At 40.8% G+C, this 25182-nt stretch overlaps 1 protein-coding gene across 1 annotated transcript; it reads right to left on the bottom strand.

The window, feature by feature from the left end:
- On the bottom strand, positions 1-25000 carry Bora (BORA aurora kinase A activator). The gene is made up of 12 exons (XM_051160905.1): positions 24714-25000; positions 23938-24105; positions 21271-21377; positions 17428-17473; positions 14574-14655; positions 10982-11047; positions 10096-10152; positions 9455-9618; positions 8688-8820; positions 5385-5965; positions 515-646; positions 1-247 (listed from the first exon to the last, which is right to left on the bottom strand). The coding sequence occupies exons 1-12, from the start codon at positions 24780-24782 to the stop codon at positions 182-184; spliced, it is 1671 nt and encodes a 556-aa protein (XP_051016862.1). The 5' UTR covers positions 24783-25000; the 3' UTR covers positions 1-181.
- Positions 25001-25182: the final 182 nt, after the last annotated feature.

Here is a 25182-nt window from a genome sequence, read left to right as displayed (position 1 = left end):
AAAAATAAGACTTTTAACAACTTGGAGCTTTTGCTTCTGTGATGGACTTCCTTTGCAGACTGATTTTCACATTAAGGAGGGAGCTCTGCATATTACTTGAAGCAGTTAACCCAGTCAGCAGCACGTTAGATGGCATGCAGGAAACACGAGGGCTCCTGTGTGGCCCTTTGCCCTTGGTGCTCTATGGGCTGCCGCACTGAGATGGACTCGCAGGTTTCATCCAACACCTCTGCACTGTGTGGTTTTGCTGTGAAAAAAAAAAATGCCATTTCTCAGTTTAGGCCTTTAGTTAAAAGGCAGTTTGGGGTGGAACTAGTTCTCCCTCTCATACCCCCATTCTCTCCCACGGGACAGTGAGAAACTTTGGAGTGTCTGCTTTTAAAAATCATCTACTTAATAACAGGTCAAGATGGAAGCACAAACACAGAACTATACAGAACAGTGAGAAGACAGGTTCAAAGGTCATTTAGTAAATATTACAGTCTGTATTCTTAGCAAACTCTGTTTTCCATACCTTTATGGTACAAACTTGAGATTTTATTTCCACTTCAAAGGACTGTGTGGCATTTTCTTTGCAGTAGCTTTCTGTCCCAACAATATCGGTGATACTGCCTCCACAAGTCTGGGTGTTGTAGCCACTGTCCATCTGGTAGGAATGAAAACCACAAAACATCTAAACATAGAACTGCAAACTCAGTACATTTTTCTAGTTTACATGAGATGTAAGAAATGTAAAGGCTAAGTGCGCATATAGTATAGCTCGCTACATTTGAACAGAGATAACAGTGACTACCTCAGTATGCAGTCATGCTCTGCACAGTTCCTCCTCACAGGAAGTTGATAAGGTATATTTCAGGGGAAGGAAAATTCCTTTAGCATCAGTAGACAAGTCACCAAATGGGTTTCTGCTCTTCTGTGACTGTAAAGACTGTAATCAATTTCCCCTTCCTGCTTGTTTCCCTAGCTTATCTCTAAAAATGGATGGCTTGAACAGTTTCTAAATACTGTTGGGGTATTCAAAAATAAAACAAAAATAAAGTTAGCCTGCATAGTGCTTATGCCCGGTTGTTCCTAGTGGTGCACTGCAAGAAAACTTGTTAAAATTTAAAACATACTCTCTTGCCTCAAAGGAGAGAAGGATTTGTGTTTTAAAGTAGGTATATATCCCTCTCTTATCATGAAAGATTGTATGCCTGTTTTTCCTACCTAACATATACCTGTTAAAAGATTTACCTTACAAATCGGTCTCAGTAAGCCAGGCATGGTGGAGCACGCCTTTAATCCCAGCACTTGGGAGGCAGAGGCAGGTGGATCTCTGTGAGTTCAAGGCCAGACTGGTCTACAAAGTGAGTCTAGGACACCCAAGGGTACACAGAGGAACCCTCTCGCGAAAAAACCAAAACAAAACCCAAAAAAAAACCAAATTAGGCACAGAAAAATTTCAATAGTAAGAATATAACAAATATAGCATATTTGCTTTTGTAGTACAATCTAACCCAGCTTCCAATTCACAATTTTGTCTCAGGTTCCAGAGTCCTAGGATTATAGGCATATGGCACTATGCCCAATTTATAAAAGTTATGGAGCATAGTCTCGAAATATTTTACTGTTCCACTTTTCCACTTCAAGGAGGAATTCTCTGGCTCCTCTTTGACATATGGAAATGGCCAGGATTACAACTTCAGTGGTTACTAGTTAATATTGGGTTTTTTTTTTTTTAAGGCTCTTTAAATACAAGTAATGTGTTGGCTAGTGGCCAGACTGATAACTGAGACAGCTGCTATGCGAGTGAGGGTAAGACAGACACCGTGAGACCATTAGTGAAAGGGTGTTTGACATCCTGGTGAGGGACAGTTCAAGACATCATAGTCAAAACAGCATGCATTTGAAGCAAATTGTTTACTTTTTAAATTTAAACAATTTGGGGCCACAAGCATCTAAAACCACAGAAAGCAGAACTGCGGTTGAGGGGGATCTACTGTACTATAAAAACACGTGCTGAGTGAAAATGCCCAGTCCTATGTGGCACTGTAATGCCATTTTTATTTTGTCTCCTAAATACTTGTTACTTTATAAGTGAGAAAGCTAAGGCTCAGAAAGGTTAACTCGGTGTCGTACAGTAATGAGATGAGGATGGTCAGAGGCTCACAAGGCAAGGGACTTTGAAGAGAATTAAGAGTAGAGGGACGTCTGTCCTTCTTTGCTCCCCTCACAAACATCTAGAGCTTATAAAGCCATTCTATTACGCTAACAAGAAAAGCAGCTCTAAATTTCATGCCTGTATACCTATTTGTTGGCTACTGGGAGTCACATTTCATTAAAGCAAAACCCTTGTGAAAAGTAATATAAAATTTAACATTCCTCCCAAGGGAAACCCCTAGTTCTGATACATTCAATAGATATTTAATCAAAAGTGTAAATATCAGATTACTTACAAAGAGTCTGCCAATTATTCTTCCTTCTAATGGTCACCACTACCAAATAACTGGCTCATAACTCAGTTCTAAAACATAACTGGAGATGTCAAGGCAAAGGTGACCCAATAGTACAGGAGTCAGCAAGGCACACAGGGCGCCTGTCCTATGTTATAGATGGTGGCTGACCTCGCTGTCTTCCTGTAGACTGCTACCAACTTCAGAGCTGATGATGTGCCACCCAGACAACACAAACCATCTTCCACTCCCTGCTAGTATTGAGGGAGCAATAGCAGCAGCATTTTGAAGTGAAGGATGAAATGCCAAAACCAAGCAACTAAAAACGCAAACAGGAATTCTCTACTCATCAGTGTGATGTGAAGTGGAGTCTAGAGCTAGCTCCACAGTTAGGAGCACTTGCTGCTCTTCCAGAGAACCTGGGTTTGATTTCCTAGCATCCACATGACAGTTCACAGCCACCTGAAAATTCAGAACCACTGTGTTCCAGGAAAACATCCCACAAACCAGGAAGGGGGAGAAGCAATCATTTGCAGAAGGTTAAGCATTAAAAGGTTCAGCTTTCTTAACCATCAATAGCTGAAAAATAGTCAATGATGTAATGCCATCTTAAGTTCTAAAGGATATTCATGTCTAAGCTCAAAACAGCACCACATCATCAGGCACATGAGGTGGATGTAAACATGTTTTTGTTTTGATCCCAAGTGTGGATGTGAAACAGACTTGTGTAAGGGTGTGTGGCGTTTTTCCGCTGAAAACAGACTTGTGGGAGAACAGGTGATATTTGTCCACTAGAAAAGGAATTGCATCTTGCAAAGGGGCATGATCTTTGACAAGTGATAAACATCCCAGTATGGACTCTCAGATAGATATAGATTATATATATATCAGCCCAAAACAAGAGGTCTTTTTGGTCTTGGCTGTTCATCACTCCACTTCAAGACGCTCCTAGAGAGAAGCACTGCAGCGAATGCTTCAAGGTTCTGGGTTCTGGCTCCTGCTCCCAGTTCCAGCAGCTGCAGTTGCAGTTGCCTTTGCTGAATTGCTGGTTTGCTGTTTAACTGGTCTGCTGGCATCCTGCCTCCTACTCTAATGGAATCGCTTGCTACAAGGAACTGAGTCTAAAAAGGTCTACTTCTCCTGTTCCCATTAACCTCTTTTCTCTCCTCTCCAGGGTATGTGGGTGGGAAGGGAGGCACAAGCATTAAAGTAAGTTTGAAAAAGTTCAAAGCCTACAGGCATACACTTCTTTAAAACCACACTCCTTAGAAGGCCACCAGAAAATGTTGCAGTGAGAATGACAAGTACCTAGAAAAGGACACAGGAAACAGGCAGGGCTAAGAGAAGTCACAGGACAAGGACAGAATCACTGGGACAACAACCGTGTACCATGGATAGAAGTCAATGAACTAAGTCAAAGGGCTGTGTGGAAGGGAGCAGTTAGGTCTGAATGCTTGAAGAACTCTGTGGTAGGAAATGTATACAAACATATTAAACTAAAAGATCTCTGTAAAAGAAAAGCAGGATACCACGCAGAGGGTAATCTGAGAGGTACATTTTAGTGCAGTCTAAGGAGGGAATGCACGACAGGCCTGGAAAGGATGAGATGTGCCCATGCAGAAACTAGGTGACGGTTCTGTGACTACAGTTACAGGATATGAACTCCCAACAGGTAACTCTAGGTGATACAAAGGTATGTTTCAACAAAAACACTTTGTAATCTCTCTGTTAATACCTTCCCAACAGAGAAGTTGAAAACGAAGTGAGAAAAAGTTAACAGTACCCCTAAAGGAAAGCTTGACTGGTGTGTTTAGGATGACGAATTAACAAGCTAGAGTATATAAAAGAAGGTGTAATGTTTTCCAAAACTAAGCATGCAGAAGTCAGGATAGGCACTACAGACATAAAAATCAGCAAGTATTTCTGAAAAAATACCATGATGAAACCAATTATTTGGGTTTTTTGTTTGTTTAGTTGGTTGGGTTTTTTGTTGTTGTTTAGTTTTCCAAAGATAAGGTTTCTCTGTGTAGCCTTGGAGGTCCTGGACTTGCTTGTAAAACAATCTAGCCTTGAACTCACAGAGTTCTGCCTCCCGAGTGCTGGGATTAAAGGCGTGCACCACCATCGCCTGGCTGAAACCAATTATTTGGATATTAACTAAAAAGGTTGTATTACTTATTCAGTTATTGAGTACTTTGTGTTTTCAGCATCAACATGCCGAGACTGACAGTGAGAAAGCATTACTGAGCACTAGCACAGGAAAGTTAACTGGAACATGGACTCTGGATGCAAAGCTGCTAAGGCAATGCTGGTCCTGCTGTCCCCTGGCTCTGTGAACTTCCGGGGATACACTCAGCCCAACTCCTGGGAAACTGGAAATGCATGGTTCCATGAAAGAGTGTTTACTATGTTTTTAAGAATATAAAAAGTTACCCATGAAAGTGCTCTAAGTTTTCTTTCCTAAATCACATTAAGGAAAGACAAAACTATTAACATTTTTGAGCACAAACGCTATGCTGGAAACTGCATTGCCCTGGCAGCAGATTCCCAGGAGACGAGTAAGCCATGACAGGTTGTCTGAAGAGCAACCTGCAGAAAAAGCAGCCTGGTTTCTTTCCTGCTCATCATTCACTGTTACAAGTAGACAGTAGTTAATAGGAATATGAAATGTGAATAATTAGTCCTCCTGGTTTCACTTGGGAATTTTGTTTTGGGGCAGTCTTTTTTTAAGACTATGGGGCCCTAGCTGGCTTGGAACTTGCTGGCCTCCCAAGTACTAGGCTTAAAGGTGTGCAGTTTCATGGTGCACAGTGCTGGTAATTTTTAAAATAGCAAATGCCACAGTTCTCACATTTAGCTCGCACACTGTAACACCTCACATTTAGCCTATTATCTTTCTCATTCTGTAATACCCACTCAGAGCCAAGACTACAGAATAGTCAAGATCCTTACCTGGATAGTACTGCTTTCACAGGGCAGAACACTGCTTTCTGCAAGAGGCGACATGCACATATGAGAGTTTTCAATTCCACTCACAAAATCAGCCATGGGTGAATTCCCATTATCCACCGGCTCCTTTATCCACGTGCTCTCATCTACTGTGTCTATAGGGTCGACCATATCCACAGTGTCATTGTCTCTCTCACTTTCAATCTCCTCCAACAGTGCTAGTTCCTTCTCAGAAGTACTAGACTGACTCTGCGTAACAGACATGGCAGTGACAAGTAAAGGCTCGCCACATGCCAAAGTCTCACAGTTCAACTGCTGAAGGACTGCTGCCGCAGCGTTTGTGCCTGGCGGAGAGACACCTGTGGAGAGAACATCTTCCTCATCTTCACCGTGAGTCTCAAGGGTAAAGGGTATCTGAATCAGGGAGGACAGAAACTGAGGACCTCCTCTGAGTTTCCGAGGAGACCAGTTTTTAATTGGTGAGCAGCCATCGATGTACGGACTCCTGATGCTTGGACTGGTGATCCCGGTGGAGCTTGCTCCAGACGAAGCTTCAGGAGAGTGGAATGTGAACTTCCTCTGTTCTGTAGGAGCGGAGGCAGAGTCATGTCACAGAAACACACAAAAAACGAAAGCCATGATTAAAGAGCAGCCACATTTCATGCCAGAAAGGTGGACTCCGGCAACAGCTGTGTTTACTGAAGGGAAGTTTTAGTGTCAGAAACAACAGCAAAGGCCAGTGCCCCTCAATAAACTCAAGCTCGAAGGTTGTTTTCGTGGCTCTTTGCAAATTTTAACTAAAATGTCTAATTTCTTATTAATTATTTCTTCCCAAGTATACTGCATTATACTGAAGTTGTTCATATACAAAGAAGATTCCTAACAGGTTGGCTTTAGGACACTATTTCCAAAATAACTACACTTGGAAAGTATGTAAAAATTGTGTCATTTTTATATAAAATACTTATAATGATACTCAAAGGCAAACAAAAACTTGAAAATAGTATTTATAATAATAAAGTATCTAACAATAATCAAATGATAAAAATTCTTTAGCCTAATATTGTTTACAATAAAAAATTCAGTTGATATAAGTATGTAAAATTCATCAAAAGCATTAAAAATATGGGCACAGGAAACACACAGCTCAGTAGAGAGCACTTGCTAGTGTGTTTAAGACCTGAGTTTAGTCCCTAGTACAGAAAGGGAAACAAAGCCTTCAAAATATTTGCCCCGGGGCTGGAGAGATGGCTCAGCAGTTAAGAACATTCACTGACTGCTCTTCCAAAGGACCCAAGTTCAGTTCCCAGCACCCACATGGCAGCTCACAACTGTCTGTAACTCCAAGATCTGACACCCTCACACAGACATACATGCAGGCAAAGCAATGCACATACAATATAAAAAAAGAAAAAAAAATTTGCACCTTCTGATGAAATTTTACTTTTGGGAAATTAACCTGAGGGCTTCCTGAGCCAGGGCCATGAAAAACAAAACAAAAATTAGACAGATAGAATGATACATGTATGAAATGGTTCAAAGCATGCTTTTGAGGTACCAATAAATGATTTGAGTGACCTGTGAAAATACTCATAATAAATGCTTCTTGAAAAAAAAAGAACCATGCATAATTAATGTACAAATGTGTTTATGTACATATTCATATCCATATTTATACCCATATATACAAAAAGCAAAAGGCTTTAATTTTTAAAATTTTTCCTATGAATTGGTGCCCTAAAAACTTTTCAAAAATCAGCAAATATTTTTCTCAAAGCATATACAGATGTCTGAACATATTTATTTTGCAGGATTTGAATATCCTGGATTTGACTGTCAAAATATGTTCCTGATAGTAGGAAGGCATAAAACACCAACACATCTCCAAAAGTGCCATCTCTATGGTAGAGTGAAGTAAATACTGCTTACCAAAATAATCAAATTAGAATTTTCCTGAGAACTCTAGATTGGAGGTAAATTTCCCCTCCAGCTTTCTTTGTAGTGCTAGGGATTGAACATAGACACTACACAGCATAGACAAGTATTCTGCACTGAAATAGGTCATCAGCCTCTTTTTTTAATATTTTTATTTGATAATGATAATGTTTATGAAGACTGGTTCAGTGTGTGTGAGGAGCCAGACATTCTGTTTTATTTTATATAACATTCTTGCTTTTTAAGTTTTTGGCATTATACTTACATAATTCCCCCTTGCCGCTCCTTTTTATAAACAGTCCTGTGCAGCCACTGCCACTGCTTCATTCAAATTCATGGCTTCCTTTGTTTGTTTTGTTTTATTTTGGTTTTTTGTTGTTGTTTTGTTTTTTGGTTTTTTTTCTCAAGACATGATTTCTCTGTGTAGCCTTGGCTGTCCTGGACCTCACTCTGTAGACCAGGCTGGTCTCAAACTCAGAGATCTGCCTGCCTCTGCCTCCCAGAGTGCTGGGATTAAAGGCATGCACCACCAACGCCCAGCTCATGGCTTCTTTTTCTTTGTGTTACCTTCATGTGTGTTCCTAAGTACAACCAGCTCAGTCTGTACGTTACTTACACACACACACACACACACACAAACACGTTTTTAGGGCTCACCACATTAGTCTATTGGTGTTGTCCTTGTTCAGGTCATGTTTAGGTAGCCATAAGGGTGACACTTCATGGGTGTAGCTTCTGACATTTCTAGGAGACACAATCTTACAACACAGCATACTCCCTGTCCCTCAGGCCACCCGCTTTTCTTTTTCTTTTTTTTTTTGAGACAAGGCTGTTCTATTGCTGTGGAGAAACGCCATGACCACAGCAACTCTTGTAGAAGAACACATTTAATTAGGGCTTGCTTACAGTATCAGAAGGTTAGTCTGTTATCACTATGGTGGCACACATGGTGTGGGATCAGCAGGCCCAGGAAGAAAAAGTGGACCTGCCATAGGCTTTTGAACCTCCACCAAGACCACAATTCCTAATCTTTCTGATCCTTTTAAAGAATTCTACTGCCTGGTGACCAAACATTCAAATACACGAGCCTATAGGGGCCACTCGCACTCAAACCACCACAGCCTTCCTAGGTGGCTCAGGTTAGCCATGGATGGATCTACGAATCTCCAGGGTGGTCCTTCTGCCTCTGACCCCCAAGTTCTGGGACTTATAGCATAAGTTACCACATTTGACTTACACTACTCCTTTTGTTTTAAAAAAGGTTCTACTAGTTACTACCTAAGAGTTCATTTATAACTGATAAAAGAGCGCTTTCAACAACATAATGTTGACAGTTTAAATTTTAACTGTGTGCATTATTCTGAGACATACCTGAGAGTGGGGTCTTTCCTATTTGAAGTGCAATTGGTGAGAAAGTGGGTGAAGAAATAGCTGACGGGCTATTTATGCTCCCCAAACTGTACTTTTTTGCACTGTTCTGAATGGGGCTAGAAGAAAACTGTCCCTGTGATTTAAAAAAATAAAATAAACAAATAAATAAAAACCAAGTCAGCAATCAGTGAATATTTTAAATTTCTCTTTGTCATGGTTATATTGCATGTTCTTTGTAATCTTTGCAACATATTTATAAACTAGGAATTCTCAAGAACCAACAATAAAAGGCATCTTGCAAAAAAAATAGTAAGACTGCTAGAAAAATCTTAAAGTAAAATGTCAAAATGTAATTAATTGGGTTTAAACAAATCACTCATTATATTTAATAACAATTAGCTATCTATGGAAATATCTCTAAACTAATTTATTTACTCCATCAATGCTAGTCCAGTTGTTACACTGCTAATATTTTGATAATTCAGGAAGTAAACCAGGCTGCAATTCTTTGAGACAGTGATTAATTTGTGCACACTGTCTACCTCTAAACATAAAACTGAAATCCAATTGGAATCACTCTATGAACTGAGAAAATACTCAGTGTAACACCCAAGGGTGCTATTCCCAATTGTGGTCTGAGTGTCTCTACCCAAGCCTATCTATGGCACACTAAGCACCCACTTGTCAGTGCGCATCTTACAGCACATGGCGTCTACACAGGCTTCTATGCTGTAATGGAGATGGAGAGATGCTATTGGATAAAGCACCTCAAGAGATTCTCCCACACTGCGAGGAGGACTTTCGGGAGAAGCTGAAGGTAAGGAGTCAGAGATGCTTCCGTTCACATCTAAGAAAAGCTTTCTTCTGAGGGATGAAGAACTGAGGTTCCCAGGAGACTGCTCCACAAAGCTATCCGCTCTAAAGTAGTCGCCTGTATTTAACAATAACAAAAGAAAGCTGGTCATCATAGCACCCGATTTGTAAAACAGTCGTAAAACATGTCTGAACTTTTTCCAATACATGTACGTGTAATGCTTAAAATGATATACTTTATTTTTAAAGTGTTTATTTATTTGCGGCTGTTGTTATTTTGAGTCAGGGCCTTACTATGGAAGCCAGGTTGGCCTTGATCCTGTGGCAATCCTCCTGTCTCAGCCTGCTGACTGCCAGGAGTGTGCCACCATGCCTGACTTGTTTTTAGTATTATTCCAGCACCACTAAAATGTTTATCATTTGCTTCCCACAGTAAAGTTCACTCTGATAAAAACACTACTAATTCAGGTTACATTCAGGAAACAGAAAAATTTAAGACAGTTTGCTGTTTAATTACAACATTGCCATTTGCAAAAAGCCAACAAAATGAAAACCTGATTTAAGTTACGAAAGGCTCAAGTCATTTGGTATTTACCTAATAAAGCTTCTAGATTAAAATCCACAGGAAGGGACAGCAGAGTCTGGCAGGCAGCTGAAAATAAGCAGAGAGAAGGAAGCATGCACACATGAAAGTATGCCCAGGCACGTGGCATGCGATTGGCGGGTGCTTGCCAACCAGCCATCTCCCCACACACTCCAGAAAACAGAACCAGTCTGCTGGCGTGTTGTTACATTCCATGCCACGCTCCTCTGCGTGATTTCCTACATGTTCCTGGCAGGAACTTGGTAATGGTAGAAGTTAGCCACTGGCTGTGAGACTGCACACTAGAATTGAATAAGATACCCAGCAGACACTAGGGGATTTCTCACATTAACAAATCTGTGTGTTTTCTTTAACTCTTTCCCAAACCAGATATCAATTTACAATTCACACCTTTTACACAGGAAAGTACCACACGATTGCTATTTCTAAAGCATGCCTGGATAAAAGCTGTTCTAACAAACAAGCTTTTTTTTTTTTTTTAAAGATTTATTTATTACATATACAGTGTTCTGCTTGTATGTACACCTGCACACCAGAAGATGGCATCAGATCTTATCATAGATGGTTGTGAGCCACCATGTGGTGGCTGGGAATTGAACTCAGGACCTCTGCAAGCAAACAGTGCTCTTAACCACTGACCATCTCTCCAGCCCCACACCAGCTTTTAAAAGTCACTTCTCTGGGCATACAGCTCCTTCTCAAAAGAATGTCTTAATTTGAAAGTAATGGCACTATCTGAACCACATCTAAATCAAATGTGGCTTAGCATGCAACGTGCTCCTTGTGCATACTCACCACTGCACTTCTCGTGCAATGTGCTCCTTGCGCATACTCACCACTGCACTTCTCGTGCAATGTGCTCCTTGCGCATACTCACCGTTGCACTTCTCAGAGGAATGCGTCAGCTTCTGCCCAACAGGAGAGTTGCTATTGTTATTAAGGCCTGTAAAATATTTTAAGTAGAAAACCATAATTCTATATTTAGTTATTTCAGGGTTTTATCTTTCAAAGTAAAACTACACACTGCAGGCTTCCAGATTTTAAGGATAAATATCTAAATTTATAATTTTGGTATGTTTCTATTGGATTATTTAACAAGTAAAATTAAAATTAAAAGATTATCATATCAAATAAGAAGTTATCACGTAATTATTAGTTTTTATTGACAAATAATTATATGTGGTTTTGGTATAATGTGATGTTTTAATATGTACATATACTGTTGAATGAGTAAATATGGCCAATAAATCTCAAATAGATTCTGTCATTTAATTTTCCCAAAATACTAGATTTTTTTGACAAAAAAAAAAAAAAATCTGAAAGGTGATGAATAAAACTGTACTCAGTGTTTTCAGGAGTCAACAATACATGTTGCAGTCCACGGTGGCGCACGCCTTTAATCCCAGCACTTGGGAGGCAGAGGCAAGAGGATCTCTGTGAGTTCAAGAACAGTCTGGTCTACTTAGAGAGTTCCAGGATAGCCAGAATTACAGAGACCTGGTCTTTAAAAAAAAAAAAAAAAAAAAAAAAAAAAAAAAAAAAAGTTAATGTTTTTAAGTCTTCTATTTTATAGATAGCTTTACAATTACAAGATCGCTAGCTGTGGTGGCGCACACCTTTAGTCCCAGTACTTGGGAGGCAGAGGCAGGAGGATCTCTGTGAGTTTGAGGCCAACCTTGTCTATAAAGTGAGTCCAAGGAAAGCCAAGGCTACACAGAGAAACCCTGTCTTGAAAACTGGAAACAAAACAAAACAAAAAACCCAACACCACCAATCACAAGGTCTAGTAGAGAATCACTGAGTTGAGCAGTCCTAAGTGAGAGAAGGTGCGGAAGGCCACAGACTGCCTGGAGGCTACCTGTCAAATACTGGCACAATGGGGAAACAAAATACAATTCAGATTTTGATGCTCCCTTCTGCCAGAAGCCCACAATGATTTTAAAATGAAGTCCAAATGCCTTAATGGCTTATAAACGCTCCAAACTTGTGTTCCTCTTCCCAGCACTGTTGTCATGTTTTAGTTCTGTTCTTACAGTGGTGAGGAACAACTGAGGGAAGCAGCTTACAGGAGCAAAGATGTATCCCAGTGCACATTTCATCACAGCAGGACACAGCGCAGAGTGGAGGGGGAGGGGAGGGGCAAGAGGCTGCCAAGTATTTGCTGGCAGTGACCTACTTCCTCTCAGGCCCCACCCACCTCCTACAGTTTCCAGAATCTCCCAAAATACTCAGTAGACCACTGTGTGGGAACAAAGCACTCCAAAGACAGTGTCTTCCCATTCTTCTGGACTAAAACTGAAGGAGGTAACAACACAGACTAGCTCTGTCACACAATGCATGCTACACAGACAACGGCCTCTCGTTTTCAGAGCTAGAATGTCTCCCAGTGTCCAACATGTAATGGCTTTATCCTCGGCTTAGTGCTGTTGGGAAATGTATGCACCCTAAGGTGTGGGGCTCCACTGAAGGTCTTAGCAGCCAACAGGGTAGACCCTTGAGAGGACAGAGGGACCACAGTCTCCCTCTTTTCTCTCTTCCATACCTGGCCACAGTTAGAACAGGGTCCCTGTATCATGCACTCCTACCATGATGCACTGTGCTGCTACAGGGCCCAAAGCAAAAAAGGTCCAATCAACTGAGGCCTGAAACCCCCAAAACCGAGCCAATTACCTAGCATGCACAGGGTCTGGGTTTGGTCCCCATGGCGATCTCTAGGTATGGTGGCCTATCAACTGTAACCCCAGATTCAACAGGTAGAGGCAGGAAGGCCAAAAGCTCAAGCCTTGAACATGAGATTTCATTTCAAGAAAAAAAGAAAAAGGAGGGAAGAAAGAAAGAAAAAGGAAGGATGGAGGAAACGAAGGAAAGAAAAAAAGGACGGAGAGAAGGAAAAGAGAAGGAAGGAATGAAAGAATGAAAAAAGGAGACAGGGAAAGGAAGAAAGGAAGGAAGGGAAGGAGAGAAGGAAAAATAGCATTCTATAATGGGTTGTAAGGAAATCTGCTACAGAGGGAAACCTCCTCTTTCTTATGCTGGGCATGACACAAATCCACTCTCAGTGGATGGACACACTCTTTCTGCCTTTCAAAGGTGATGAAAACATCTTCAAACAAACACACACCTATGCACAAGCACATATGAATGCAACTTTACAAAAGATACTTTGGAACAAAATCCTTTTGTATAACTTCTTGCACACATGCAGGAATATGACACTCCTGTGAGCTTGTCTGATAGAGTCACTTTAAGCAGCTTTGTAGAGTGTCTGTTGACAATGCTGCACTCTGCTACAAGCTGAGCCACATTTATAGACTCCTTTTCTGCACTTTCCTGATACTGCATCATTTAGCAAAAAAGTTTCTCAGAATATAAGTTATATTAAAAAAATAAGATTATATGTAAAGTCTATTCATCCGTGAAAAATCCAATATTAAAAAAATGTCATCATGAACAAAGTTGTGAGGACAATTCTCTAGTTTAATCCTTTCATTTTCCAAAGAGAAAACCAGAATCAAGCTGAAGCACTCAAACCTTCCTGAAATATAGTCTCACAGCTGCTAGGGCCAATGGCTGCCCCCACCTCTTAGCTGTAAGGAATCAGTGACAGCAGTTGACATTGCCCTTGTAGAGAAAGGCTCATCTCATGCATCAACAGCTGAGGAGCGGGTTCCCTTATATGAAGACCAAACTTACACTAGACACTGCTCAAAGCACAAACGACCGTGAGAGCCAATGTAAGACACGCACTGCCTGCTGGGAGAATGAACTGGAAGGATGCCTGGCTTGCCTTTTAAGCTCTCTATAAACATCTACAGATCACCAGCTGCACCAGGCTGCCCAACAGAGAGTTAGTCACCACCCTTCCTCTGTCTTTGTAAGGCATAGGCAAATCATCAAACACCCAGGAGAAGTAAGGATTTTATTTAAAATACTAACCTTCAAAAGTCACTAACAGGCCAGGTATGGTGACGCACGCCTTTAATCCCAGCACTCAGGAGGCAGAGGCAGGCAGATTGCTATGAGTTCGAGGCCAGCCTGGTATACAGAGTGAAATCCAGGATAGCCAAGGCTACACAGAGAAATCCTGTCTCAAAAAAACCCAAAATAAACAAACAAACAAAAAAAGCCCCTGACAATGGCATGCATGATTCATCTGTGTTTAAAACCAAGTATCTACACTTATGAAGCCTCTACAGGTATCCTTAGAATTAGTACTCACAATGGTCATGAGAAATAAAGCTTTCTGAAGAGAATAGCAAAAATCAATAAAAGAAAACCCAAACATATTTCAATTAAGTTTTGACCTTTAACTGAAAAGGAGTTAATCTTGTCAGCTAGAAACTTAATTTTAAGCAGACTCCTAACCAAAGCCCATAATGGATACTGTGCTATGTTTCCCTGGTTGCGGAGATGTGTGCTGAATACTCACATTTCCTTACAGTCCCTGGGTTTCACATGCTTATACTCACATTTGCTAGGATGAAGCTCCGAAGGCTGTTTCCCATCATGATCGGTCCAGGGAGAGGGTACAATGACATCTTTAGTAAAAAACTAAGAAAAGCCAAGTTGTACAATTAGGCTTAAACTCCCCACAAATGGGAAAAAGCACCTTCATGATTTTCAAATAGCCATCAAGTGTGTTATATACTAACTTGGTTATTTTAAAATGTTAATATTCAACATAACTGACCAAAGTTAAGGGAGAAGAAATATAAAGTACACATAGAGAGAAGTCTTAATACTTTAAATCAACCACTTAAATTTAAAACTTATAAATTAAGTTAAGGTTATTATTCATAGGTAAATTACTTGTCATTTCTCTTCAAATTTGTTCTGGGGCTGGTGACAAATAAGATTAGGAGGAAATGAATAAATAGAGATAAAGGTAGACATTTAAGTAAATAGTGTGCTGGACTTAGCCTGTACTGGCTCTCAAGATCGGATTACCAAAATTTCAGTAATAAAACTATATACATTTATCATTAAGTAAATTATACTGAGTAATTCACAATGTATTACTTATACATTATTTTACATACATATCAGTATCAATGTTCTTGAGGTTAACTGTACCTTGGGTATATACATGGTGGAATTTGTCCCACTAGAGTGTGCAACTGCATGTTTTCCCTTTCGGTGATGACCATATTAGTAGCTGGAAACTGGCTATAACTGGAGTATTTACACTACGGGCAGTAGGTGTATAAAGAGAAAGCCAATCGGCACACATGTAACTCTGTGTCACTAGCCATTCTACTCAAATGAACAAAAAAGACATGTATATATCATCTATCATCTATCTACCTATCAATCATCTATCCATCATCTATCCATCCATCCTTCTAGTCTTGCATCATCCATCTTTTATCTGTCTATCTATCCGTAGGTCTATCTATAGCTATGTCTTTTGTTCTTAACGCAGTACTTTCCCCTTTACTTTCATAGAAAAATGTTTTCTTTTTACTCTGTTACAGACAGGGCAAAGAGTTAATTTCCTTAACTAAAGCAGTGATGAGTCTGTAAGGAAAATATGTGAAATAAAAGAGAATGGAAAAGAGATAACACTATAGAAAAGTTGCAGAGGAACTGTTTTGGACCCATCAACTTATGAAGTTTCATAGACATTTACACTCAACAGAACTAGAACCCAAATATGAAGGCATTAAGAATAAAGAGTATAACACAGACATTCAAAAGCTCGGGAATCACCAGCACTGCACAGAGGAAAAGATCAAGCAGCACACCATTAACAAGGAGCATAGGTGGCTTGGCCTATTAGGAGACTGAAAGTCCACAAAGCCTCCGGCTTACCAGAGCACTGCAGGTACAGAAAATGCATGAACAGACCACAACACTGTGATATGAAGACAGTGAACAGAGCTTAACAGCTATCAACAAGATATTATTTATGCATATAAAAATCTGTATGAGTGATTATTTTTTAAAATGTAAGAAAGATCAAGAAAAACTAAAAGCAAGAAGCAAAACCAAATGAGAATGAACCTATGTGTCTAACACACTTAAAGGATGTATGCTATTGTATAGGTAAAAATCAGTCCCAAAGACACAGGAAATGCTGCAGCAGTTCCCTTCAGAGACTGCCAGAGCTTTGTTCTCTTTACATCTGACAGGTATGCTTTTGATGGGTATATATAAAATATATTCGGCTTATGACATACTAAATCCTGACTTTCACTGATTTTATTCCCTGACGGTTTACCTGCTGAGCTCTCCTTGAAACAAGTTCCAGGGTTCTAAGAAGGGAAGATATTTTCCAAGATGTTGGAAAATTGTAAAGGACCTCAGACATTTAGGTGGGGATGAGTTAAGTGGCCGCAGAACAGTGGGAATTTAACATGAGAGATAACAAGGGAAACAAGGCTTGTCAGGATTGAGTGTTATTCTTCAAATAAGGCTGTAATCTCAAGTACAAGGGACAGGATGCCCATGTATAAACAACCAAAGAGGGACCAGTCATCCAACTCCACAACAGGCCATTAATACAAATCTTCTGGGGTACAGAAGAACCAAGTATAGCCGAGGAACAGAAACATGTAGTAGAGACTAGAGGGAAAAAGGAAAGCTCAAAAAGCGCTATTATGCCTACGCCTTTCTGAAGAAAGAACTAGCTAATCTTTATATTAGGATAGGAGAAGGAATTTAGGAAGAAAAAAAAATCCAAAAGTAAAAACCATGGCTTCATTGTTTTTACTAAAAAAATCTTATCTTTGTGCATTGCAGTAAGCCATTTTATGAAATATATTCTAAATTGTAAAAAATCCTTAAGTAAGCTGGGCGTGGTGGCACATTTTTAATCCCAGCACTCAAGAGGCAGACAGGCGGATCTCTGTGAGTTCAAGGCCAGCCTGGTCTACAAAGTAAGTTCCAGAAAACAAAGCACAAACAAACAAACACTCCTTAAGTATTAACAACAAAAGCAAACTTATTGTGTATGCCACACTAGCATGTGGAGGAATAAAAATACTCAGCTTCCTTTACATCAACTCCAACTTGAATCAGAACTCATGCTAATCGGTATTCTGAAAGCCCAAGGAAGACAAACTGTGCTAGGCCCTGCGAACGAAATGAACAGAGAACAACACTGGCCAAATCCAGATTAGTCTATGCAGAGAAGCACTACAATAGCAAAGGAGGGGAAATATGAGACAGCTGAGAACTAAGGGTCTTGTAAAGAGCTCAGAACAGGGCATGAACAGACGGAGGGGAGCTGTGACGGTAAGGAGTTCAAGTCTTCCTAAAGGAGGGGCACACATGCAGAATTCATTGTTGGCTGACTTAATGATCATAACAGTGTTAAGTTACCTCTTCAATGGCTTTTTGTCTTTTGTCTTCCACATCTTTATCTATTCTATATAGAGATAGAGAAGAAAAATAACCAGGCCATTACTTCAGCTTATTGAACATTAAAAATAATAACCTTTCAAAGAAACAATCTCCCTCACTAAATACTGACAAATGTTAAACTCATTGCAAAAGGAAAGCATTTACCGTTTAGTTAATGGCAGTATTCTGAAAATCACCATTAGCTATCAGGCTCCCTTTCCTCTCAGTCTAAGTCTGAATGGAAGGAAACTTGTTTTTAAAAGGCTTACATTGATATATCCAACTTACAACAACAATTTAAATAACGTGCTTTAAGCAACAGGAATAAAGTATTTAATTTAATAGAATTGTCCAATTTCTTTTTTTTTTCAGTTATAGCAATTTCATTATAGTAATAATTTTAGGATAAACTTCTATTCTGAAGGGAAATTAACAACCTGAATAGACAAGCAAAAATATTAACTGTGAAATGTAGTAACAATATAAGATTTTGTCCAAATTAATACTTTTTGGTTCTAATGCAATACAGAATTACAACACAAATTTTCTGCTATAAAATTCAATACAAAATGTTGGGTCCCATGTACAAGGCATCACTTGCCAAGGACGTGGCAATTAGCCTTGTAAGACCACTTCTTTATCTTGTTCCAGAAAAGAATGGTTGCAATCCATCCATAAACTGGTAAACAAAATTTAAAGACCAATTTCAAATTATTTTCCTTAGTGACTGTTCATGTAAATAGTTGTTCCTGCTTTAAAGGAAAGAAGGATAAAAAGGGGGGGGTGGAGTTTGTATGAGGGTATATGCGTTCAGAAATTTAAGTTAAATGAAGCTTTTAAGTAAGGGAATTGTCAGAGAATGAACTATGATGATGATCCACATGCCCTAACCAGCGTGATGAGCCCTGGCCCAAGCAGGTGTCTTCACTGTCATGGCCACGTCATAACCGCATCCGAATGATTGTATGCACTCACTTGATAGTAAGCTCCAATCCTGCCTCATCCCGTTCCAAACCCTGCTGTCTCAGGAGCTCGAGGCGGAAATACTCAGTTAACTTCTGGAATCAGTCGACTGCTGGAATCGAAACTCTACAGTGACAGCTAGGGCAAAGCAGCGTGTGTAGCTTCCTGGTGCACACCATGTGTGCACACAGGTGCCCTGAACACTGATGTGTTTACTCTAATACACTTGGGTGTGCTATGCAAAACAAGGAAGGAAGGCCTGCTGGCCCTGGCAGTTAAGAAGAGGTATTAGAGGCCATTGCTTTTTCCCAAGTAAGAGTCAATGTACTCGGCTGCGAGTATTTTCACTTTCTTTGGTAGAAGCCTTATACGCACTCAGTGAATTACACCAGAAAACTAACATTAGATATACCCCTACTGTTCTCCTATATAACAAACCCATCCACTTAAACGCACCAAGATGCTCTTTCTAAACCCACACACCCTTTAGTTTTCGAAAATATACTGCAACTGTGGCCTAGTTCTCCGGAACAGGAATACTGTACAGTGTCTCACAGAGCTTGGGAAGTATACTGACGATAATATAAAAATTATCTATAATTTAATATGTTGAAGAGATAAGGCAAAAAATGTATACAGCTTGTGGAGGACACAAAAGTCACCCATAAACTCATTTGAATTATTTTTTTTAATCTTCCCTATAGAAAGTATTACTTAAAATTTTAAATCCTATATGCTTTATCTTCCGCATATTCCCTTCGTATAGGAACTCAGGAGCCGGGCACAGTGGCACACACCTGCAATCCCAGTACTCAGGGAGGCAGAGGCAAACAGATCTCTGTGAGTTCAAGGCCAACCTCATCTACAAAACGAGTACAGGACAGCCAAGGCTACACAGAGAAACCCTGCCTTGAAAAATGAAAAGAGAGAGAGAGAGAGAGAGAGAGAGAGAGAGAGAGAGAGAGAGAGAGAAGAAAAAAAGAATTCAGGTGGGTGGTGGGTATTAATTATGAGTGAATAGTCATCTGAATACCAAGCAGAGAGAAATGAGTAGGAAGTCAGGCAAGTGTTTGGAAGAACAGCTCAACAGATGCATCTTTCTGTGAGTGACTTCTAAAGTCAAAAGGGGGAGATCCGATTGCTTTGGACTAACAACGTGCCTATTTTATGACAGATAGGTAAACACTGGGCAAGCCATGTATTTGATTATTTTTCGAATATTTTTAAAAAGACAGTACGCCTTCTTCAGCCATCGTCAGTAGGTAGGAACCAATCCAGAGACTCACAGCCAGACATACAGCATTAGAGACCTTGCAACACTCAGCCCTAAATAGGATGTCTGCACGAAATCCCTCCCCTTAGGGCTGAGGGAACCCTGCAGAAGAGGAGGCAGATAGAGTCTAAAGAGCCAGTGGTGATGGAGGTCACCAAGAACACAAGATCCTCTAAATCAACATGAGCAAAGCACATATGAACTCACAGCCTGAGGCAGCATGCGTGGGTCAGCACCAGGCCCTCTGTGTATGGATTATGGCTTTTGGTTTAGAACGAGTAGGTCTCTGAGTCTTGTGCCTTCTCTTGTGCTCGCTTCCTTCTGTTTGTTTTGTCCAACCCCAATATACAGGTTTTGTTTCACCTTATTACACTTTATTATTATCCCATATTGTTTTCTACTAAGAGTGGAAAGGGAGTGGGATCCAGATGAGAGAGGAGGTGGGGAGCAACAGGAAGGAGTAGAGAGAGGGGAAACCCTAACCAGGATATATTATGTGAGGGAAAAAAAAATCTATTTGCAATAAAAGAAAACAGAAAAAAAAAAAATCATACTATAAAACAAGGGTTCTTTAAACTATAAATAATGCTGCCTAGCAATCTGTTAATTAAAAATCTAGCCCTGGAGGCAGAGGCAGGCGGAACTCTTTGAGTTCGAGGCCAGCCTGGTCTACAAAAAACGAGTCCAGGACAGCCAGGGCTACACAGAGAACCCCTGTCTTGAAAAAACTAAACTAAACAAACAAATCCCTAACTCTGGTCTACTAGCCGTGTCTACTAGCATGGTTTCCCAGCCTGGTGCCACTACACTGAGCATCACTGAACAGCCACACTAGTGTTTGAAAACTACAGAACACACCAACAAAGAAGTGCAGACCACACAGGTGACATGCAGAGTTAAAGGAAATACAATTTATGGGCCCACAAGATGGCTCAGCAGGTAAAAGCACTTGTAATGCACGCCTCACTACCGGAAATCAGACTCCAAGGTGGAACGAGAGACCAGCTCTCAAAAGCCACCCTCTGACCTCCACACCCACTCCATGGCATGTGCACTCACACTCACAGATATTATAATAAATAACTGTTTAAAAATGAATTGAGACTCCTTGAGGAACTGAACTTAACCCTGATGATGCCTCGAAAGCCCTCTGTTGTCAATAAGTGCTGCTGCATCCAGTGTGTGAGGGGACTTTAGACCTCCCCAGAAGGCAGCAACTGAACACTCTTCTTTTATTCTTAGAAAGCAACCAAACACATCAGAAAACACAAGCACAGAGAAAGGAACAAGCGTTAATGTGCCGCGCCATCCCACCAAGTGCTAGGGAGACAATTGTTTTGAGTCTGGTGTAGATGTGTCTGTGTGTTGGACAAAAAAAAAAATAATAATAATAATTTCTATACAGATTGGAACTCTAAGTTAAGGTAGCTTTTTTAGACAATTTTTTAAAACTCATTTAGAAAGGAAAAAACCGTATTAATTTTCTTCTTGATATATTTACATATATAAATAATCAGTTTTTAGAAGGTCCTAAGTCTCTTTACTTAACAGTCTGTTATACTTGAGTACAACATAGGAAAACTTACCGAGAGCGACTTAAGTAGGAAGCCTGCCGATGAATCTCCTCTGGGTCTATTTCCACGGGATTTATTACAGCCAGCTGATCGATAGACCACCTGAATTCCCTTGGAGTCTTAAAGTAAGCACATATATAAAATCTAACTAAAATAGTTCATCAAAATGCTACGTAGTATTTCCTTCAAAACTGTAGGTGGCTATAACATAAACTCTTTCAAAGCCTAGATTTTCAAATCTGAGTTTAATTACTTTAAATTAAGTGGCAAATGGCAACCAAATCACAGTAAGTCAACCTGCTATACATTATCTTAAAATATCAAAATTTTTGAATAATTAAAAAAAAATGGCACAATATTCTAAAAACCAGAGCAACAAAGGTATAGAACTGCCACAGTTAGCACTCATGAGGGAGAAACCACGACCAAGAGAAAACCAAAGCTTCATTTACCAAAGGTTGAAAGCCTTTGTCACTGACAATGAACTACAGTTCAAGTCCTGGCTGTACATGTAGCTCCAACAGCTCATGAACTAACTGATTCTCCAAGTATTTACAAAAGCCATCCAGGGCTTCTCCCACATGTAACGACTCATCTAATCCCAGACCTTCCTCAGATCAAAAGCTGTAATTACAAATATACTTTTTTGGGGGAGAGGGCAAGATGCCTTATTTTCTGGCTTTGAAGTTTAATCACAATTTAATTGATGCTGGAAGTGATGGCACGCGCCATTAGTCCCAGCACTTGGGAGGCAGAGGCAGAGGCAGGTGGATCTCTATGAGTTGGAGGTGAGCCTGGTCTACAGAGTGAGTTCCAGGGCAGCCAGTGCCACAAAGAAACCTTGTCAGCTGGGCGTGGTGGTGCACTGCCTGTAATCCTAGCACTCTGGGAGGCAGTGGCAGGTGTGAGTTCAAGGACAACCTGATCTACAATGTGAATCCAGGACAGTCAAGGCTACACAGAGAAACCCATATCCAAAAACCAAAAAGAAAAAGAAACATTGTCTGGAAAAAGCAACCAACCAACTAACCAATGAAACCAAACCCCTTTACTGCCCCCCCCCCAATAAAACCCAACTTAAATGAAATCATTATTTTATTATTGTGTATATATGTCCATGTCCATATGGTTAGGAATTAACACTGTTTTTGGGGGAATGGATTTGCCATTGGCATTGATATATCAAGTTAATAATCTAGACTGGCCAGGCAGTGAGTCCCAAGAATCTGCCTATATGCACCTCCCCTAGGACAAATAGTCCTCACTGGTAGCACTTTCACATGGACTCTGGGAGTCTAACCTATGTCCTTTATTACCTCACAGAGATCAGCAGGTCCTTGCTTCCCTGGCACTGGGGTTAAAGGTGTGCAAAATCACTGCTTGGCTCATTGTTTAGTTTTAATTATAACTAAAGGATAGCTGAATTTTTATCATAATCAATTGCGAGGTCAAATTAATGAAATGACTCCATAGAAACTATACGTGGCTCATGCATGACTTCTCACTTTCTGAACTGATATAAGATGCAGCAGAAACTGCCACTTGGTGTCTTAGTGAGGGTCACCTACTGCTATGAGACACCATGACCTAAAGCAACATGGGGAGGAAGGGCTCTTTGGCTTACAGTTTCATATCACTGTGCACTATTAAAGAAGTCAGGACAGGAACTCAACCAGGGCAGGAACCTGGAAGCGGAAGCTGATGCAGAGGCCATGGAGGGGTGCTGCTTACTGACTTGCTCACCATGACCTGCTCAGCCTATTTTCTTACAGACGTCAGGACCACCAGCCCAGGGATTGGCACCACCCACAGTGGACTGGGCCCTCCCATATTAATTAGGAAAATGCCCAACAGATTTGGCTACAGCCCAGTATTATGGAGGCATATTCTCAAGTGAGGCTCCCCTCTCCCAGCTGAGTCTGACACTCAAGCTTGTGTCAAACTGACATAAAAATAGCCAGCCCACCTTGTCTTACATTTTCTAGGTAAGTGTGGTTAACAAGCCAGAAGAACTTAGCTCGTGTGGCAGCAGTAAAAATAGCTAAAGTGAGGAAGCCATCTCTGAATTGCCAAAGAGCACACTTCCTTCTGATAAATACTAATAAATAAATTATTATGATTAATAAATATTAACGGTAGCACATATTTCCCAATTTCAAACTTGCTCATTTTGTTGAGTTTATTCCAATAGCAGAGGAGTCGACTCCCTTGTATATTAACCACAAGCTTTAATAGGATTGAATGCTTTTAAATGGTTGCAGGGAAGAAAAAACCAACAAAGGCATCAATACTTCATAACAGAAAAGTAATATGAAATTCACATTTCAGTGTCCACAATTGCTTATTAGAACATGGCCATATCTGTCTCCACATTGTCCTTAGCTGCTTTGTTCTGAGCTGAGGTACACATGGGCAGCTCAATTATGACCAGGTGCCTTGCAAAGCCTAACTGGTTCTTGAGTAAAAGTTAGTTGCTTTGATGTTGGTGTGGGACGTTCCTGGAGAGTTTGTACAAGTGACTGTAACTTCTCCACTATAGAAGAGCACTCAGATCATGTCTGCTGAAAGAACATTTAGGAAGACTAGGTGACGCATCTTCTGTAAGATATTCACATTGAAAATTATTTGCAGTTACTTCCATTTAAAATCACTTGTAAACATCGGGCAAGAAAAACTTACTGGTAGTTTTGTGGATTTAAAGACAGAAGGGCTGGCCAGGGTTTGTTCATGGAGATTAGAGTAATCACTAGGACTCTCAAAGGGATTTAAGACAGGGATCCTTCCTGGAGTTTCCGGTGTTATTTGCATTTTTAGTTCGCTGACATCTCCCATATCCCAGGAAGCAAACTAAAAAGAAACCAGAAGTGTACATATTAAAGGCCTTGAGCATCATAGATCCTGACAAGATGTGTTCAACAGTTCACAATGTGTTCACTCCAAACCTAATCCTCCTGGGGTTAGTTTATAGTTTACAGGACAGTATCCTGGTCGTTTCTCTGATGATCCTGAAACTAATCTTGGAAGCTGGAGAGGTAAGGCACTAGTTCTATCATTTTTCAGAGGAAGGAACTCATTCAGGGAAGTTAAGCGGCATAAAGAAAGCACTCAACCAGTTAGGAGTGAGTTTGGGCCCAATTTGAAACAAGTGTATTACGCTAAGCACAAGCACCTATCCAACCAAACGACTTCTCCTTGTAGTTTTCCAAGACTAAAACAATATGAACACCCTCCGGATACTCCAGTAATTCCATACAGAACTGCAGCTACTACTACTGACTGGCGCGTTCGTCCTCCTTAGAGAGCAGGGTGATTGACAGGGTCTAGGTGGGAACTTAAACTACTTTGCCGGAAGACAACCCCGCTCTCCTCCAGAATACAAAGCCACGCAGCATTCCTTCCAAAGAGGATTACAGCCAGGGGAAAGGAAAAAAAAAAAAGAAGAAGAAGGAATTTACCTCTGGAATATCAAAGTTGAGCGGGCTCCCTTGGTCACAGACAGCAGAGACGTCACTTCCAGCGACCATTCGGTTTCCAGGCGCCCCTTCACCCCTAAGAAGCACGCAGGCACACCCGGAGCCAGGAAACCACCGCTCTCCAACTCCGGACAGCAGCCAAGGCCACGAAGGACGCACTTACACCCACGGAGAACGTGGAACTTCTAGCATCTCCTGCAGATGCCCACCAGGTGCCGACTCTTTAACTCCCTCCGCGCTGTCTCCGGCCAACCAGGGCACGGGGCGGGGACAAGGCGGCTGGCCAATCGCGTCTCACCGCTGTCCGCGAACCAGCCAATAGCGTCGAGGCGGCTGGGTGAATTCGAACGCTAACTCCTCGCTCTAAGTTCCGCGCTGGGGAACGTGGCTCCAAATTCAAATCGACGCCGTCCCGCGTCGGCGCCGTGCGTGAGGGGGCGGGGCGTGGGCG

The sequence above is a fragment of the Acomys russatus genome, chromosome 18, assembly GCF_903995435.1.
Source record: "Acomys russatus chromosome 18, mAcoRus1.1, whole genome shotgun sequence".
NCBI lineage: Eukaryota > Metazoa > Chordata > Mammalia > Rodentia > Muridae > Acomys > Acomys russatus.
The sequence above is the reverse complement of the archived record's forward strand: the minus strand, read 5'-3'. Positions and strand labels throughout refer to the sequence as shown.

What these genes read in the sequence shown, in the direction of transcription:
- Bora (XM_051160905.1), bottom strand. Translation starts at nt 24,782, where the DNA reads ATGGTCGCTGGAAGTGACGTCTCTGCTGTCTGTGACCAAGGGAGCCCG. An exon ending in TCAACTTTGATATTCCAGAG is followed by an intron (nt 24,106 to 24,713) that starts GTAAATTCCTTC and finishes GTTTCTTTTTAG; the next exon opens with TTTGCTTCCTGGGATATGGG. An exon ending in TTCCTCTGAGAAGTGCAACG is followed by an intron (nt 10,153 to 10,981) that starts GTGAGTATGCGC and finishes GCTTATTTTCAG; the next exon opens with CTGCCTGCCAGACTCTGCTG.